The sequence below is a fragment of the Coturnix japonica genome, chromosome 13, assembly GCF_054131305.1.
Source record: "Coturnix japonica strain WE chromosome 13, WE-NBRP24, whole genome shotgun sequence".
In the NCBI taxonomy this organism is placed as follows: Eukaryota; Metazoa; Chordata; class Aves; order Galliformes; family Phasianidae; genus Coturnix; species Coturnix japonica.
Window position 1 is genome coordinate 16,088,646 of NC_140675.1, and position 16,640 is coordinate 16,105,285.

The window sequence follows — 16,640 nt, forward strand, 5'->3', positions numbered from 1 at the left end:
TAAGTGGCATGTAGATACTATTAATTGTATGAAGAGAGAGGTTCCGTGATGCAGGTCTTAGGCTGGGATCCAGTTAAATTATTTTTCCTTTTTTACTAATGGTAATGCAGTGGTAATGCAGCGGTAGTGCAGTGTTAACCAGTGGTTATATGATGATGATGGAACATGGTGTATCTGTTTATATTTAGAAAAGGAAATGATTACAGCATATGCAAACATCTCCTGAGTTTTATTTCTATCACAGTAAGTGAAGTGGAAGGAAAGGCATCTTAACAGAATGTGGACAGGCAATGTAACTGCTGTGCCTGTGACCTAAGTAATTGTTTATAGGAAAGTCTCAAGCATTGTTCTAGAGAATAAGCAGCATCCGACCTTCTGGCTGGAGCGGACCACGTGAGCTGCCTGGGAAGCACGTGAGAGGAAAATGTCATAGTCCCTTCTTTAGTATAGGTTTGTACCTGTGGGGGCACCTGGGGTCACAGGATGGGGCTCATGAGACATGGAGGGATCCCTGTAGAGCTGCAAAGTAACGGGAGGACACCTAATGAGAGCAGGCTGAAATGGGACAGTTTCAGGGTTACAAAGCAAGAATACTCTATTGAAGCTCAGTGAATGTTATGTACGGGTTAATGCACAGATGGTTTGTTTTATAGAAAGTTAAAAGTAATTGTGTGTTAATGATTCTTTGTCTAAAGCATCGCCAAGTTTTGCTTGAAATTTTTTCGAAAAATTATCGAGTGCGCAGAAATGTCATTCAGAATCAGCTGAGTCAAGACCTGAACAAGCAGGAGGTGGATAGAGTGCTAAAGGTAAGTTCTGCTCACTTGGGGTTTTGATTCAGTTAACGCATGAATTTTTAATGCTTTGGTTTAACTGAAGGATCATGTATTGCCTTGAGTTGACAAGTGATGGTAGAACAGTCGCTGTGGGAATGCAGGCAGGGCTTGTTTATCAACCTGTTTTCTTTAAAGTAACACTCGTCTCATTCTACCTTGTTTCTCTCCAAAGAGCAGTGATTTTGACTCCCCTGTTATTTGGTGTTATTGCAGCAAATCTTTGTTCTTCCCTTTGGACCAGAAGGGAATAGAGCACAGTAAATGTCATACTTGAGAGTTATTTTTAAATAATATGGAGTTAAGCATTAGAACAGTGGGAGTGTTCTGTGTTCACTGAGCTGACTGTTGTTGTTTCATGCTGAAGAACACAGGTGTCAGATGTTCAGAAGGAAATGCATTATATTCTATAGTAGGACTTAAAGCAGTGTAGCAAGAAAAACCCCAAGCAAAACAAGTACAGAGTCCTGCTTAGCACATCTCATAGTGAATGTTTGAGTCCTTTCATCTCTGCCTTTGAAGATGAACCATTTACTTTCTAAACAAGTTTAAGGTATGAGGTATGGACCTCGCAGGCTGTGATTGACAAAGGAGAAAGCTGCCAGCTCATGTAGTACTTCAATCACTGTTGCTGGGCCTTTGCTCACCATCACCCACTTCAGTGAGACAAGTGCTTAAGTACTTTATTACTCTGGGATCTGTAAGCAGAATAATAACCTACTTGAAAAATTACACATCTCTTGCTGTGATAGTAAGCGAACTGGTCTTGCTTGAATGAACCTGGTCTTAGTATTAAAATAAGCTGAGACGTTTCTGCCTGCTATGCAGTGTTTGGTTTGGCTTGCGTGTGCTGGGAGGTTTGTCAGGCTCAAATAACAGCTCTCTGGGGATGTCTCGATAATGCACTGGCATTTGTTTGCACATTGTTGTTGGTGTTTAACAAATAAATTATTTCTGGGAAAACAAAAAAAAAAACCAAACAACAGTTGTCCTTAACAAACCAGGTCCTGCTTTTGTAAAATCTAAGTCATTGCACAGTCAGCCTTGTGTTGTGTCAGACTTTGTCTTGAATATATTTGTTACAGAAGCATGTGAAACTTTCATTGTTCCTGAAGAAAATGTTGAAAGTATGATTTGATGAAGCAGGGGGATTATCTGGCTGCTTTAAACCATGGGAGATTTGATTCCACTTCGAATGAAATAGCATTTGTTGACTCTTATTTCCCCATCTGCATGTGCTCCTGTCCTATATGGGAAAGAGCAGACTGACAGGGAGTGTATTTTTGCATCTGCAGATCCAGAGTGAAAAATCTCTTTTGAGCCTCTGCACATTATTTCTTTGTAGAACATTTGGCTGCAAGTCCCAAGAATTAAGAACTGATAGTTACTGATGCTTTTTTCACTTATAAATTCATCAGCATCAGTTCTGTAGCAGTTCTTAAGCTCCTGTTGAATTACCTAAGTGGGAAGGATGGAGCAAAAGGAGCTATTAGCTTAGAATTCATGAGACTTAGCATTCATTTAATAGAAATAAGAAAATGAACCACAAGAAACTTGACTTACTGAACTCCTTTGCTGTGGAGCTTGCAGCTGTGAGTGTAACAGACACGGTCGGAAACACCTGAGTACAGTTCTGAGGTTTGACCCTTCCTTGCCACACAACACTGCTGAAAAGGCTCCATCTTGGGGCAGCCTGTTTGCTTCCTCTGCTCCCTTCTGTGTGTCCACATCTTCAGGCTGCACTTACCCTGCAGTTCCTCTGGCTCTTACCTCTCCTCCTGTCCTAAGCTGCTGCACCATCCTTCCCATCTCCTCCTCCCAAAAACCTTGGTTTCCTGCCACCATCCCATTGTGTATCCTCTCCCTGTGCTCTCAGCCTTTCCCTGTCTGCTGTCTTAAGCTTCAGGGCAGAGCTGACCTGCAGCTGGCTCACATTTGTGCACTGGAGGATGTACTGATCACATTTAAGGCTGTGAATCCCAGTCATGGTTCCCAGTGGGGTACACCTTGTAGTGTGTAGTCCCTGCGGTCTGGAAATGCAGGGCAGTGCTGCAGGCACTGATGGGCTCTCCCTTTCTCCCCAGGACTGCTGTGTGAGCTATGGTGGAATGTGGTATCTTAAAGGGACTGTGCAGTCTTGACGACAGCTGTGGCAGTTTCTGTGCTTCAGATGCTCTCCAGGATGAAAGAGGAAACCTGCGGTGGGCAGCACAGACAGTAATGCTGTGGCCTCAGGAGTGTGGGGCAGGAGCTGACCTACTTTGGGGCATGTGGCATTGCAGACAGTCACTGACATCACAGCACACTCACACATAAGTTTGCATGGCTGCCTGGGTGCAGAGAGCAACTAGGAAGACAACATGGGACCCTGTCTGCAGTTTGATTAATCTGGGATTTCTAATGTATTTTGCTTCTCCTTCTCTTTCCTTATAATAAAATAAAACCATATACTGACACAGACATGATGGAAAATCATGGTCTAATATTTTATTTTGTAAGTAAGTGATGCCAATAAATTAAATTTGTTTACAAACATCCCAGGTTTTGCTCGATACCTACATGCTCATGCATTAGTCTGAGCATTACAACAGCCCTTGCTGCCTTCCTTACAACAAGGGTAGTGATGATTGTGGGCACATCAGGGAGGGGGGGGGGATACAAAATCACTGTCTTTAAACATTGTATGACATAGCAACTGTTCTCACCTGGTGTCTGTAAAATGAACTGTCTGAAAAAGTACTTACACTTGAAATAGATGTGGAACAACTACTGGATGTCTTATTGATGTGGGTTTTGGTTGATGAAGTTTTTGCCTTACTGTGTGCGGAGGTAAGTGCACCGTGTGCAAGGCAGTCAGCTGCAGATATCACACTTGGCAACAATGTAAAACCTCTATTTTGTGTAACTTTTTTAAAAATAAAATTTTATCTTGAAGGTCAGCTGTGGCATCCTGCTGTACTCTGCCTTCTGTTTGCCCAGGAAGAAATGGAAATGATCTTTGCTCCTTTTAGAGCCCAAAGGCTTACAGAGGAAGGAAAGGTAAAGAATATTTGCAGGAGGTGTTTGAGGTAGATGGCAAACTGCCTGTTGACTTGCTGTACTTTTCTTCTTGCATCACGTTTTTTAGGATGGTTGGCAGGATGCAGCCTGTTGCTCAAGAAATGATAACTGAGCTGCTTCTGTTCTAAGTTTGTCATTTAAGCTTCACAGCAGTAAGGTAAGGAACACCCCACTGGTGGCTTTAGAGCAGTTACTTTACTGTTCATGGGCTTTGTTTTCTGTAATTTCCATCACATGAGAAGCTCAAGTAGATTCTAAGCATAAGTAGATGAAATTAATAGAAAGGACTGTCTTTTACTAAAATAAGCAGATTAAGATTAGCCCAGGAGCAGTGTATCATACTTAAAGCATTTTGAACTTCTGTAGAAAGTACTTATTTCTAAACTGCTCAGACGCTATCTTAACTCATACACTAAGTTTATTAACGGCTGTAATCAGGCAGCGTTCAAGTTCAGGCAGCTTTTGCAGCCTTTGTGCTGGGTGTCCCCATGGCTGTTGCTTACCTAGCATGACCTCATTGCTGTAGCATTGCCTACAGCTGTGTCCATAAAGCTTATCCCTGAGAAAGCCATAGCCTGAGAGGTTATAAAACAGCAGAGCCTTGGAGGTTTTTATTACAGGTTATGTACAGTTAAGTGTTAAAGTACACTACAGTACAGCCAGAGCTTAGCAATGGCACAGGTGGTCAAAGGCAGGTTATGCTACAAAAGAAGCATATTTCTGTGGAAATCTGAGAACAGTCTGGATATTTTAAAGGGTAAAAAATACATAGCAAGTACCCTGTTAACCAACAGTATTAAACCACTGAAGATCACATATTCAATCAGAAATTCTAAAGTTGTTGCTATACAACTTCTGATCCCATAGGTGTGGACCTCCCACTCCCCAAAGTGAATTGCAATTGTAATAGATTGCTTGTGACAACCAGAACACTTATCTAAAGTTACTGCTTTGCAGTAGAAAGCCTTTAGACAATGACAATCCAAGTGCTAGGGAAGCAGTGACATCAGAACTAACCCTAGTGGCTGAACAGCAACTCTCCTGCCTTCCACCCCTCCAACACTCTTTTTGGAACAACACTGACAAACACCACAAGAGATAAACGAGAAACTACTTAATTACCTCTGGCTTTCTAGCACAGACAGCCCTACCTTCTCTACTTAGTGTAACTTTTTTAGAATAAAAATTTAATGGGAACTCCATCTGAGCTATGTAGGATAGACCAGATAATGCAGCTGCCATCTGTACAGAGTTTACTGTTTCAAGATAAGCACAGATAGGCATAACTACTAGTGACACTTAGAGCTTGACTGGCTTATTTATTTGCTAAGAAAAAATATTTACAACATTTGGATTCCCATTTTTAAATAATTCTTCAGAATGCAATACACATTTCTGAGAAATTCCCACAGTATGGAGCCATAATACTGCAAATGAAGGACAACTATACACAAGCTTAACAGGGCAAATAAGGCAGACAACTGTAATAGCAGCAGTTGAACTAAAGCTGAAAAATTGTCAACACTCTTCCAGCTGTTTGGTATATTGCAGCAACTCAAGACAGGCAATAAGGAAGTTCCCAAGAAGAGCTAACCAAATTAAGCTATGAGACCCTGTGTAAGAAGGATGTCACCTTTCCTGATGCCTTTTTTCTCCTTAATTGCTTAGCCTTTGTTTTCCATTCTTCACGCTTCAAAGCAGTTCTAAAGAATGTACCTCGGCTAGTTTTGTTTTTCAGAATTTGAATGCCTACGAGCTACTATTAAGGAGTGGAGAAGGAAGGTATGAACAAGAACACAGCCCCACATTTTCAATAGGATGTGTTCCAGCAGTGTCGCATCCAGTACCCACCACCCCATAGGCAGCATGGAACACGTTCACTGAAGCTGATAGAGGAAGCAATAGACAAACCTGTAAGATAAGGCTTTACCTGACCCGTCTCCTTCAAGTACTTGGAGTTTGTGGTATGTGAGCTTAAAAGCTATCTCACTGTATCCATTCTACTGCTAAAGTTAAATGACTAAATTGCAACTTTGTCTTGCCAAATACACACTAGAAGGTACCTTGCTGCCTCCCACCAAAAAAAATCAGAACAGTCCCAAATAACATACGGTCTATTCACAGTACCACCTTAAAACAAAGTCCCCTAAATAAGAAACCATACCTAAACAGACACACAAACTTCATGTCAAATACTTTCTCAGTACGAAGACTTCTATACTTATCTGTAGAGCCTAGTTCATGTGAAAACATGGCAGTAACTTCACCAAGCACATTGCAAGCTGCTGTTCTAGCTCTCCAGCTCCCTGCCAAAGCAAATTCAGCCAGATTCACTAACTTCATTCTCAGGACTCGAGGAGAGGCTACCTGTGATACTGATCTGGGGCTTCTTGTTATTTTGTGTTTTTACAGTTACAGGGCTACATGATCACATGCAAGTTAAAGAAAAGCTTTTGCTTGGTTCTTTGTGAGAAGTACTGTACGGGTTTCTTAGCTCTGTTAATTTGAAGTGGAGTAGGAAAACTATTGTCAGTTTCTGCCAGAAATCAAGTGTAGTATTAAGTAGCATTATAGTATTAAGTTGCAATGTTTTTGTTTCCTTTACAACCACTAGTTTGTGTGACAGTGCTAAACAACATTACATCTATTGCTACATAGGTACAGGGACACTGATAGTCTAACTAGCTTTTTAACTTCGTGTCTATGAGCCAATTGAAAACAGAAACATCTGTGCACGGGCGCTTCTGACATTTGTGTAAAAATTTTCCCCCCTTCTAGACAACAAATGAGTTGCCAACAACAAATCGGTCATCAGAATGTCTAAAGTCACGGCTGAGAAGAAAGGGACTTGTACTTAGATCTGTGCTCATCTATTTCTTCCTTTGTTTTTTTGATACAGCTAAAGATTTCCTTGAAGAGTGCTTTATATTCAGGAAGAGTATTTGTGGAGCTGAGCGATTCTCCTGCATTCATAAATTCTTGATTATTAGCTGAAAACTCATACTGGTTATTTCCCACACTGTCTTTAGAATACTGCTTCAGTGTTTGTACAGCCTTGTGTTTCAAAGAATCTTCATCTATTTGACACTTCTTCAAAAGTTCCTCATATTTCACTTTCAGAGCATTATACTGAGCATCGACTTCATTGAGTACAGAGATTCCCCGCTGCTTCACAGCTTCAGCTCTCCTGATACACGTTTCTTCGTGGCCCCTTAGAATGTCTCCCCCTGCAGCACTGCTCAGGAAATTTTCACTGCTGCTCCGCTTCAGTGCCTTTTTGTCAAGTTCAGGGACAGCCAGAAGCCCGTCATCAGCTGGGCTCTGACCAAGCTCCCTTTCTAAAGATTCCTTAAATGAAATGAAAAAGGATTCTGGCACCAATTTCTCTGCATTGTGGAGTGTGTTTTCAGATTTAAGCATCTGTCGCATTTCAGCTACTTCCACTTCTAACTCCTCTGCACGAGCCCGATACAAGTCAATATCAACAAGCCTCTGTTCAAGGTCACAGTTTTCTTTCACCACAAGACTATATTCCTCTTCCATCGTTACCCTCTTCTCTTTTTCTAGGTTGAGCTGGGCTTGCAGAACCGTAACTGCCTTCTTCAAGTTCTCATTTTCTTCTTCCAGAGGACTTAGCTGACTATCCATTGAAGTAATCTTTTCTGCAAACACGTGATCATAAACAAAATACCTGAGGAGACAGAAGCAAGGATTACTAATAGGAAATACAGCTGATTGCACCTGAAGTTTTCCTGTCATTGGTAACTAATGACAGTTTATGTTAACAGATCTGAAAGCATACATAGCATGATTGGAGCCTGTAGATACTTCATGTGCCATCAAGCCTCTCAGCTCAAGCAGGATGGCAGCTCTTTAACAATCTCAAATTACAGATAAGTTTACTGAATAATGAGATCTATAATTTAAGTTTTTTGAATACTGCCTTCACATATTATGTGATACTCCCTGACTTTCAGATTTCTACCACATCTCTTAACTTGTGTCACCACTGATTGTGGAAACAAGCTTCAGAATGAACAAAGCAGTTCTGTAGAGCGGCAATCCCACAAACCTTTCACAGTTTGAAATAACCCATTTATCTTTTGAATTGTCATCAAGTAATTCCTTGCTTGCATAGGTTGTTAATTGCTCAGTCTTACTTGCACAGTGCTGGAAGCCTAAACACAAATCCTGTTCTCCCTGTCTGCAGAAGTACTTCACTTCCTCTGTTAGCTTCTAGCAGTGAAGACAGATTGGGACCATACCCCAGGTGACTCCTGATGGGCATACAATGTGGTTCAGCTGGGTAGAACTGCTCTACATTAGAAAGCAGCCTAAAGCTTCAGGCAACATTTTACCAGCTTAAATTCTGCAAAGCTACTGCAGCAAGCTCACCTTGAGAAGAAGGTGCCTACAGATGTCCAAGGAAAAAGTAAGTTACAGAAAATATTGCTTAGGATAATTTACTTTGTAGCTATCTGTGTTTGTGCTTTATCTAACTGAAAAGAGGGAGGTTCACATTCTTGAAGGCTTTCTAGGACACAGTTTCATACAGCTGGAGACTTTGGGGGAGAACCTGTCAAGATAGAAAGTAGAACATACTGTTCCTCTCCCACAAAGATCAATACAGTCCACAGCCAGAGCACACCAGAAGCATGACAACACCACACACTGCACAGCTGTGCAGGTGTTTTTCTAGTTGCAAACTTAAAATGCTTTTCTGCTACCCTGTTAAACATCTGTGCTTGTATCTAGTTTTTGAAACATTGCTCAAAATAATTTCAATAATGTGTTTGCTATGCAAGGTAAGAGTCTTACTGGCGAAGGTCATATAGCTCCTTCAAACAAGAGAAGCTGTGCATTGATCTTGGCTGGTCAGATCTCTCATGGTTCATCCGGCCTCGTCCAGACTTTTTCAGTTCTTCTACTTGCCTCTGCAGGTCATCTATGTGTGTCTGCAGATTTTCAATAGTCTCTGTCAAGCTAAAAGTGAAGGACTGATGTTAAAACACTTGACGGTTTAATCCAGGACAGATTAGTTCCCATCCCTCCCCATTCCAGCTTCTCTGAAGCTCTTTGGCCACAAATCACCTTTAAATAAAACTTTCAGTTTAAGAGTGTTGTAGAACAATGCTAGACAAACAGCCACCAAAAAGCTGCACGTATCAGTTGAGTAGAGGGGAGAAAAGAGGATCTAGCTTAGGTTTGTTACCTTAGTATCTTTTGTTGTGACGCTCTGCTCTCTGCAACTAGTTTTTGATTAGTGTCTTCTAGTTCTCTTGCTGTCACATCCAGTTGTTCATAAACTTTTGCATGTTGATCATTCATTTGACGCAAGAGCTCCACTTGCTTTGTGAGATACTGCAAGACAGCATTGCTGTTACAAGTCTATACTAGAAACACAGGATAGGGCTACTATTCTGCAGTTTTGTTCACATTAAATACCTGCTATGATTGCTGTGATTTAGAAACATACAGGTTCCAGTGGTTGCTTTGGTTACTGCCCGGTTGAAAAGGTGCAATCAGTAGCTTAGCTACTTCTCTTGCCTTTGTCACGGAGGTCAGCAAAGGCTGATCAACCAGTCCTTTACCCACATGAGTTGGGTTGGTTCGTGCAAACTGTGTTTATCTGTTTAGCCATCCTTGCTGCAGTTAAACTATTGCCAGTGCTACCACAAACCCATCTGGATTGGGTTTGTCTGTGCTGCAGTCATCACCAACTCAGCCACAAACCTGGATTTCAACACAGTTCTTCACAGAGTCCTTCTAAAAGTTGCACTGAACTCCATCATAAATTTTGTAATAATGTTGACCCAATAATTTTCTCAGCATTTAAACTCAAGTATTGGGTAGCACTACCTTGATTGTTTTTCTGCTTGTCTATGTTTGAATCAGCATTAGGTTCAGCAAAACACATTTTAGGATGTGGTCACACCTGAGATTCTGCAGACTCCTATGTGTCAGGAAGTAGAACCAAACTATTGGATTCAGTCTTTAATTACCTACAGGGAACTATTTCAATCATTATAATGCTGAAAAAGTCTCCTGCACTTTGTTTTGTTTCTTTAAATACAACTCCACACAAAGTGATCTCATTTTAATTCCCTTTACTTTTATGGTTAACAAAATAACCTGCTAAGTGTCTAGGATTATTTCAGAAAGTTAACCATCACCTAAGACTCTCAGTACAAGTGCCTTATATCGTCCCAGGTAGGGCAGCACTGAGCCAGCTTCAAAAAAAAAAATAAAGAAAGAACAAAAATTTATAATAAACAGACTTGAGAACAAACCCCCCAGCCCCTTAACTATTAAATACTTATTTGTTACGTAGAATTAATGCCATAAAATAAATTCTGTGTTACTACATACTAAACATATGAGCACCTGTTGGACTTCTGAGCAGAACTACATCTCCGTACACACAGTTACATGCTGAAAACTTATAATATTCTGCTTAACCTTTTACCTCCTTAAAAGATCGATGTGTTTATATTTTAGGCAATTTAAGAACAGATTATAAGTTAATCTGAGACTAGTAACTGCTGCATAGACTTCCTGAAGATCAGCATGACAGCAGTTGCCAGATCCTTCTGCAGCCTGGGTGCACGTGGCAGGATTTACACTAAAATAGTACATGGATTAGCTGCAGAATCTCAGTGTGACCCTCTCCAGATTAACTTTTCCTGTTGGTTACTCTCAGAAAGAGCTAGAGAGATCTTCATATTTCCTCCAGCAATATAAGAGTGGCTGAACACAGAAACCAAGGTTTTGGTGGCAGAATTTGATGTCGCCATTTCTCCTAATGGGCTTTTGTGGAAGTTTTAACTGAATGGAAGATGTGAAATGCTATTTCCTTCATCTTTAGTCTTCAGCATCTTCAGTGCTGGTATCAAGTTGGCCTGGTGTGACCAGAACATCAAAACAAGGTATGGCTCTGGTAACACCTTAGGAGTTGACATTTGTTCATACTGCACAACAGTTGAGTACATATCACAGAGCAGCAGTTGAGACTTCAGGCACTCTTGCACACAATGAGAGGAGAGCTCTGGTTCTCTGCACTCCAACTTGAGAAATACTAAGATGCAGACAGAGATAAAGCTGCCCAGCACTTATTACACCTGCAGCAATTAGTTTGTGGAACACGTGTCAGCACAGAGGTCGGAAATAATGATCCAAGGCAGTAAAACACTTAATATGTTAACTTTTAACTTATCAGTTGTAATCTTAAGCATCCCAAAGCCTTTGGCCCTTCCTTTTTTAGTGCAGGCAAATAGTACCGTATTTCAAAATATCATTCTATTAATCATTCTATGTTTGGGAGTTTGCTTCCTGTAAGATATGAATTAGTAGGGAAAAAAAAAAAAATAATTGCTTTTTTGTACAGAAAAGGATAGTCTAAAGTCTGGCAAAGTAGCTCCAAAAGCATTGAAAGAATGACTGTATTGCAGAGACTTTAACATTAGGAACATCAAGTGTAAACCCTGGAAATAGCATTGAATATTTTATCCTGTGCAGCAGGGAATTCCCAGTTCCCATTGGCGAAACCAAGCAAGTTAAGAGAATAAATAAGTCAGTCTGAACATATAAGGACATGACCCTGCTACACACCAACTACACATCACTGCTAGAAGGATGCTTCTCACCACTTCCTTGTGCTAAAGCTCTCCTATGTAGAGAGCTTAAAAACAACAAACCAAAATGAAACAAGAAGATCATAGTCAAATAAGCTGGCTAAAACCAAATGAGATACCACATCCTTAATAGCACAAGGATATTTCTGTAAATAAATGCAACTGAGCGATCGGGTCTTTTTCCATGTTTCAAGACTGCATTATAATACAGCATTATTATACAGCAATACACTGATTAAGAAGCTCTGCTCAAGGAGCCAGGTTAGTTGTGCACTGCAGAGTTAGGCTGTGTTAATTTAAAATATGCTGTATCTTTGTTAAACACTTTTCTTACAAAGACATAGTTTGGTTCTTTCTACTATTAAGTGAAAACATCAGGTTATAAAACAAAAGCGCTTTATAAAATAAACGAAAAGCTGCTTATTTATATCAACGTGACTATTTTAGAAGACACCTATATACTTCTAAGGCTCAAGTTTAGGCTTTTTAAGTCACCTATTGCTACAACAATGATAAAAGGTTTAAGCCCTGAGCTGCCGCTGTACAAAAATACTCCAACTGTAACCACATAAGTAAAGCTTGCACAAGTGAATTCTGATTTTGTAAGAATTTAGCATACACCAGTCACAGCCTATTCCCTGTGATTCATACCAGAGCCAAATTGAAACACTGGACTTCATTTCCATTACACTGCCAGAGTAATGGAGAAGTACTGAATATTTAATACATTTAATTATATTAGAGGCCGCACATTGCCCTCAAATAGCTTTAAAAAAAATATCATTATATTGGCAAATGTTAGGTCTGCAAGAATATAAGCACCATTAGAGAAACTGCCAAGAACGGCTGGGGCTTCCATGGAGTAACAAAGATGAGTGTTTCCAAAAGGGCAGCTCTGATTCTCCCTCCCGAAAACACCTAAGAACCACACGTCCTGTATTTAGGTATCGTTCTGTGTTTGTTCTTGTTGGGTTTTAGTTTTTAACTGAACTGCAGTTCCCTTTACCCCAGTAGAAGATCCTTCAACTTTCCTTAAATCTTTATCATGCTTTTTTGTCAAGCATTTAAATTTCAGTGCAGTAATCATTAATAATTAAAATAATATGAAGTTGTTAATTTATTCATCATATAATTTCATATCATTCCTACCAGACAAGACCAGCAAAATTTAGCTATAACATTCCTGAAATAGCTTGTCTGTAGAAATAATATCAGTTATGTGTCATTATTCAAGCTGAATCCAACAGGAATTTTGTGGCACAAAGACTCCATTAATGAGACAAATGGGTCTAACAATGATCAAAGCCGGTGAAAGTTCTTGAGGTAGCAGGAGCAGTTAAAGGCTTTCAAGAGAAACACTGAACAATCAGATGTTAAGAAATCAGATCTCTCGGCTTACGAGCTGTTCTGTTGCACATCTACATGGCTTACACCTGGATTCTTGTAATATTTACCTCTATCTCCTGCAGTTGCTCTTGATTTGTTGCATACATTTGCTGTAAAGATTCTTCTAGTTCAGTGTTGCGGTCCAGTAGCGTCTTCCCAAGCTCAGCAGCAAGGTGAAGATCTAAACAAAGAAGTCACATGCACATAAGGTACGGACCCAAAAGCATGATTTGTTTTTCAAGTACTTGGTTAAAATACTGAGTAGAATTATTATTTTTTTAAATGACTGCAGTACCCAAAGATGAAGTTGCGTACAGATGCCTTGGCCATTCAGATACTGTCTGTAAGGCAAAGACTTAAGTAAGTCCTGAAACCTAGAAGGTATTCCTTCTTCATGGCCCTTCCTGGGGTCCTCTTGGGTACTGCAGCCTCAGGGCAGACACAGGCAGACACCTTCTCTTTGCTCCCCTCCATCTGCCCTGTACTGCACGCACCTCTAACCACAGCATCTGTTAACTGTAACTATTTCACTGTGGTTACAACAGTCACGTTTCAGAAGAATAAGCATAAAACACCCCTTAAGTGCTCATTAGGTTATGCTGAGGCCAAAGCTGACTGCATCCTCATTTACTGTGTTGTTCGCCAAGGAGCTTGGGTCGCACAGGATCAAGAGCAAAATGAAAGTTCGAGGCACTTGATGGTGAACTAGTAATATCAAAGACACAAAACTTAAAGAAATGCAGCTATTCTGCACTTCAGGCTCATAAACCTGGGAGACAGCAATTGTTTTATGTGCTCCAAAACAACATTTTAAGTGGAATTTGTTCGCAGGCACTTAATCTCTATTTCACTTCAATCACCTCCAGGGTACAGTGACTGTAGTTGTTTCATATTAAGAAATAAGTCATCTGAACACCCAGCTCCTTTCTGAAGGGAAGCAGCATGAGTATTACTAGATGTTTCATATTATTATGTTTAAAGATGCATGCAATTTAAAATCTAACGTAACATGATGAAATCAATCCTGTGTTATTGCTAAAATAGTAACTACACTGTGCAGGTATTACATGTTCCAAATTCAACATATTTCTAACGTTACTTTTCACCTCCTTCCCATTACCTGGGTCTGACCAGGTTTCTCCTGCATGCAGGCAGCCTTGTTAGTTCTCATATGGGTAGGGATAGCATCACTAATGGGAAAGAAGCAGAAGGAGGTTCAAGAAAAACCCAGATTCTCCTTAAGATGCCTGAAATGAATACATGAGACATACTGCATCACCCGCTGTTCTAGTTAGACAAGAAAACATTCTCAGTTTTCATGTGATTAAGATGCCCTTGTTTTAAGGTGTTTCTCATCTCCTTCCTGCCGTTCCCCAGTCCTCTTATCAGCTGGTTGCTGTAGCAGACAGAAGGCTGTTCCCAGACTGCTTTGTGCTAACCTTCACTTTGGCAGCATGTCTGAAGTGAGCACTTGGTCCAGATACATAAACCAAAGACTGAATTCAGACCAAACAGACAAATGTTCCCATTCACTTGTCTGTGTAAGCTGTAGATGTCCTGCTCAGGACAAACAACAGCTGTGGTATCCATTACATGTACTTTAAGGTAGGAAACAACGGGCTGTAGCTGTCAGATGCTTTGAATAATGTTTCTGGAATTTATTTACAACAAATCACCCTGCATACAAGTTCTTGTTAGAGCTGGGAGCCGCGTGGCTCGCTGCTTTACACTTCGCAGTTTATCCTCACGTAGCTTTTTTGTTGTAACACCCCTTGTTAAGAAACACAGCCTATTTCAGGGCTTTTTCTCAAACTGCTACCCCTGGAAAAGGAAAGAATTGAACCAATCTGACCTGTTCTGAAGTTAACAGTTTATTGTGCACCTGCATCTCTACATTGCAGATACCTACAGTCAAATGTAGAGTGCATTCTCCTGATACAGGAGAACATGTTTGTCTGAGAGTCACTCTGTGATACTGGAAGCACGCAGCACTTTTATGTGAACATCCTACAACAATTCTGCTTTTTTCCTGTTACCTGTTGGCAGCGTTTCTGTAGCTGAACAAAAGATAGAACGTGGTACTAAACTCTTATTTTATGCTTTCATAGCCCATCTAACAAAGCAATTCAGATTTGTTTTTTTTCCAAAAGTAAGTCTATTCTTTTCAATAGTAGAATGCCTTTGTAGTACAGGATGTCTAAGTTGAAGTCTAACTGTAAAATTAAACTAAGTGGAAGTTTGTCCAGCTGCTGCCCTCCCTGAGCTCCTGGGCAGGTTGTGAAGGGCTGCAGGTTTGTGTTCAGTGATGTGTCCTCACAAACACACTCCTTGATTTCTACACGTGCTCTGGTTGGTGGGTTGTGACAAGTTTCACTAGTGCCCAGCCTTGCTGCTCCATTTACGTGCACTTGTGTTGCTTGGTTTTAGAATGATGACTATTTTCCAGACTGTACAAGTCCACTATAGCAGGACGTTTCACAGATGTTCCCTTAAGGAACTTATCTGCATTTCAGCCTGCCCATCGGTTCACTTTCTCCTTTCCCCTCTGGCAGGCTGTCAGTGCCTTCCATTTGGGCTCGTGAGAAGCTGATCCTTCGGAAGAGACGGTCCAGGTGCAGGGAGAGCAGTCAGCGACCCCTGGAGCGGAGCAGTGCCCAGCCCCGGCTGGGAACCAAGGGCGAGTATTCGCTCACGGTGGCAAAGAGCGAAGTTGAAGCAGCACGGCAGGTCTGGCAGCACGGCTCCACCATGCACATCTTCTACCCCACCGATACCGACGCGGAAAAATACCAAACCCTGACTTCAGATTTTCAGCTCATCCCTTTGACAGCAAACAATGGCTTCAGCACCTCATTTCAATGGATCTCTTTATAACCTGTGGCCGCGGCAGCATCCCGCACACACACACACACAGCACGCGGAGCAGCGCTGCCGCCTCGGGACGGTTCCCAGCGCTGCCTTGTGCCTCGTACGGCGGGTTCCGACTCAGCTCCCGCACGGAGCAGCCGCCCGTCCCGCCCGGTCTGAGCTCCGGAGCTCCCGGCTCGTTCTTTCCATCGCCGCGCCCGCCGATGTCTGTACCGCAGTTCCATCGCCGTGTGCCCGCGGCTCAGCCGGTACCGTTTCTCCGTCCCGCGTGGTCCCGCCGCCCCATCCCGGCCGTGCTCCATCGGGCGCAGCCCCCGGAGCCGCCCCGCTGCCGGCAGGGCCGGGCACGGCAGCAGCCGCCCGTTCCGTCAGACAAAGCCGCACCGTGCCGGTACCGGCGGTCCCAGCTCCCGCCCCGTGCTCTCCCCGCCGCCGCCCCGCGCTCCTCCACCGGTCCCGGTCCCGGTCCCGTCCCCTCCGCCCGACCCCCGCCGTGCCGTGCCGTGCCGTGCCGCCCACCTTGCTGCAGGTCCTGCTGGTCGTACCACGGCTCATCCTCGCGGATCTCGAACTCCTCCACCAGGCTGTCGGCCAGCATCGCGCTCTCCCCTCTCGGTCCGGTGGCCGCGCTCCCCTCGCGCCGGGCGGCGGCGGGGCCGGGCGAGCCGGCAGCTCGTCGCCTTACCAGCCGCCTCCGGGCATTGCCGAGCGGCTCCGGACTTTGCCGAACCTCTCCCCCTTCTGGTCGGGCCGCGCGGAGCCGCCGGCGACAACGTGGCACGGAGCGACCGCCCGCCCACCGCCGGGCCGCGATTCAAACACTACGCCCCGCCTGCTCTGCCGACAGCCAATGGGGAGCCGC

The 16,640-nt window shown here is 42.6% G+C and overlaps 3 protein-coding genes across 7 annotated transcripts in view; 2 read left to right on the top strand and 1 right to left on the bottom strand.

Annotated features, from left to right (window-relative positions):
• POLR3E (RNA polymerase III subunit E) overlaps positions 1 to 3,772 on the top strand; it is a 24,088-nt gene extending 20,316 nt beyond the window's left edge. For all 4 annotated transcript variants that reach the window (XR_014933880.1, XR_001558403.2, XM_015877114.2 and 1 more), the window contains 2 exons: positions 696 to 809; positions 2,918 to 3,772. Coding sequence is in view for 2 of the 4 variants with exons in the window: in XM_015877114.2 (XP_015732600.1) it covers positions 696 to 809; positions 2,918 to 2,974 (171 nt within the window). In the remaining 2 variants the exon portion in view is untranslated. The remainder of the gene's footprint in view (positions 1 to 695; positions 810 to 2,917) is intronic.
• CDR2 (cerebellar degeneration related protein 2) lies at positions 3,296 to 16,521 on the bottom strand. Its single transcript, XM_015877121.3, has 5 exons — positions 16,298 to 16,521; positions 12,979 to 13,091; positions 9,106 to 9,254; positions 8,712 to 8,876; positions 3,296 to 7,584 (listed from the first exon to the last, which is right to left on the bottom strand). The coding sequence occupies exons 1-5, from the start codon at positions 16,374 to 16,376 to the stop codon at positions 6,720 to 6,722; spliced, it is 1,371 nt and encodes a 456-aa protein (XP_015732607.1). The 5' UTR covers positions 16,377 to 16,521; the 3' UTR covers positions 3,296 to 6,719.
• LOC146758702 (uncharacterized) lies at positions 7,584 to 15,784 on the top strand. Of its 2 annotated transcripts, XM_085514197.1 has the most exons (3): positions 7,584 to 8,325; positions 10,594 to 10,819; positions 15,463 to 15,784. In XM_085514197.1, the coding sequence occupies exons 2-3, from the start codon at positions 10,737 to 10,739 to the stop codon at positions 15,782 to 15,784; spliced, it is 405 nt and encodes a 134-aa protein (XP_085370323.1). In that variant the 5' UTR covers positions 7,584 to 8,325; positions 10,594 to 10,736. The 2 variants fall into 2 exon arrangements, with proteins under 2 accessions (XP_085370323.1, XP_085370324.1); XM_085514198.1 differs by lacking the exons at positions 7,584 to 8,325; positions 10,594 to 10,819 and adding an exon at positions 12,997 to 13,119.
• Positions 16,522 to 16,640: the final 119 nt, after the last annotated feature.

Coding starts and splice junctions, on each gene's coding strand:
- LOC146758702 (XM_085514197.1), top strand. CDS start 10,737: ATGCTATTTCCTTCATCTTTAGTCTTCAGCATCTTCAGTGCTGGTATC. Junction 10,820..15,462: donor GACCAGAACATCAAAACAAG/GTATGGCTCTGG, acceptor CCCCTCTGGCAG/GCTGTCAGTGCCTTCCATTT.
- CDR2 (XM_015877121.3), bottom strand. CDS start 16,376: ATGCTGGCCGACAGCCTGGTGGAGGAGTTCGAGATCCGCGAGGATGAG. Junction 9,255..12,978: donor AGCAACTGCAGGAGATAGAG/GTAAATATTACA, acceptor GCTGTCTTGCAG/TATCTCACAAAGCAAGTGGA. Junction 8,877..9,105: donor TCACAACAAAAGATACTAAG/GTAACAAACCTA, acceptor CTTCACTTTTAG/CTTGACAGAGACTATTGAAA.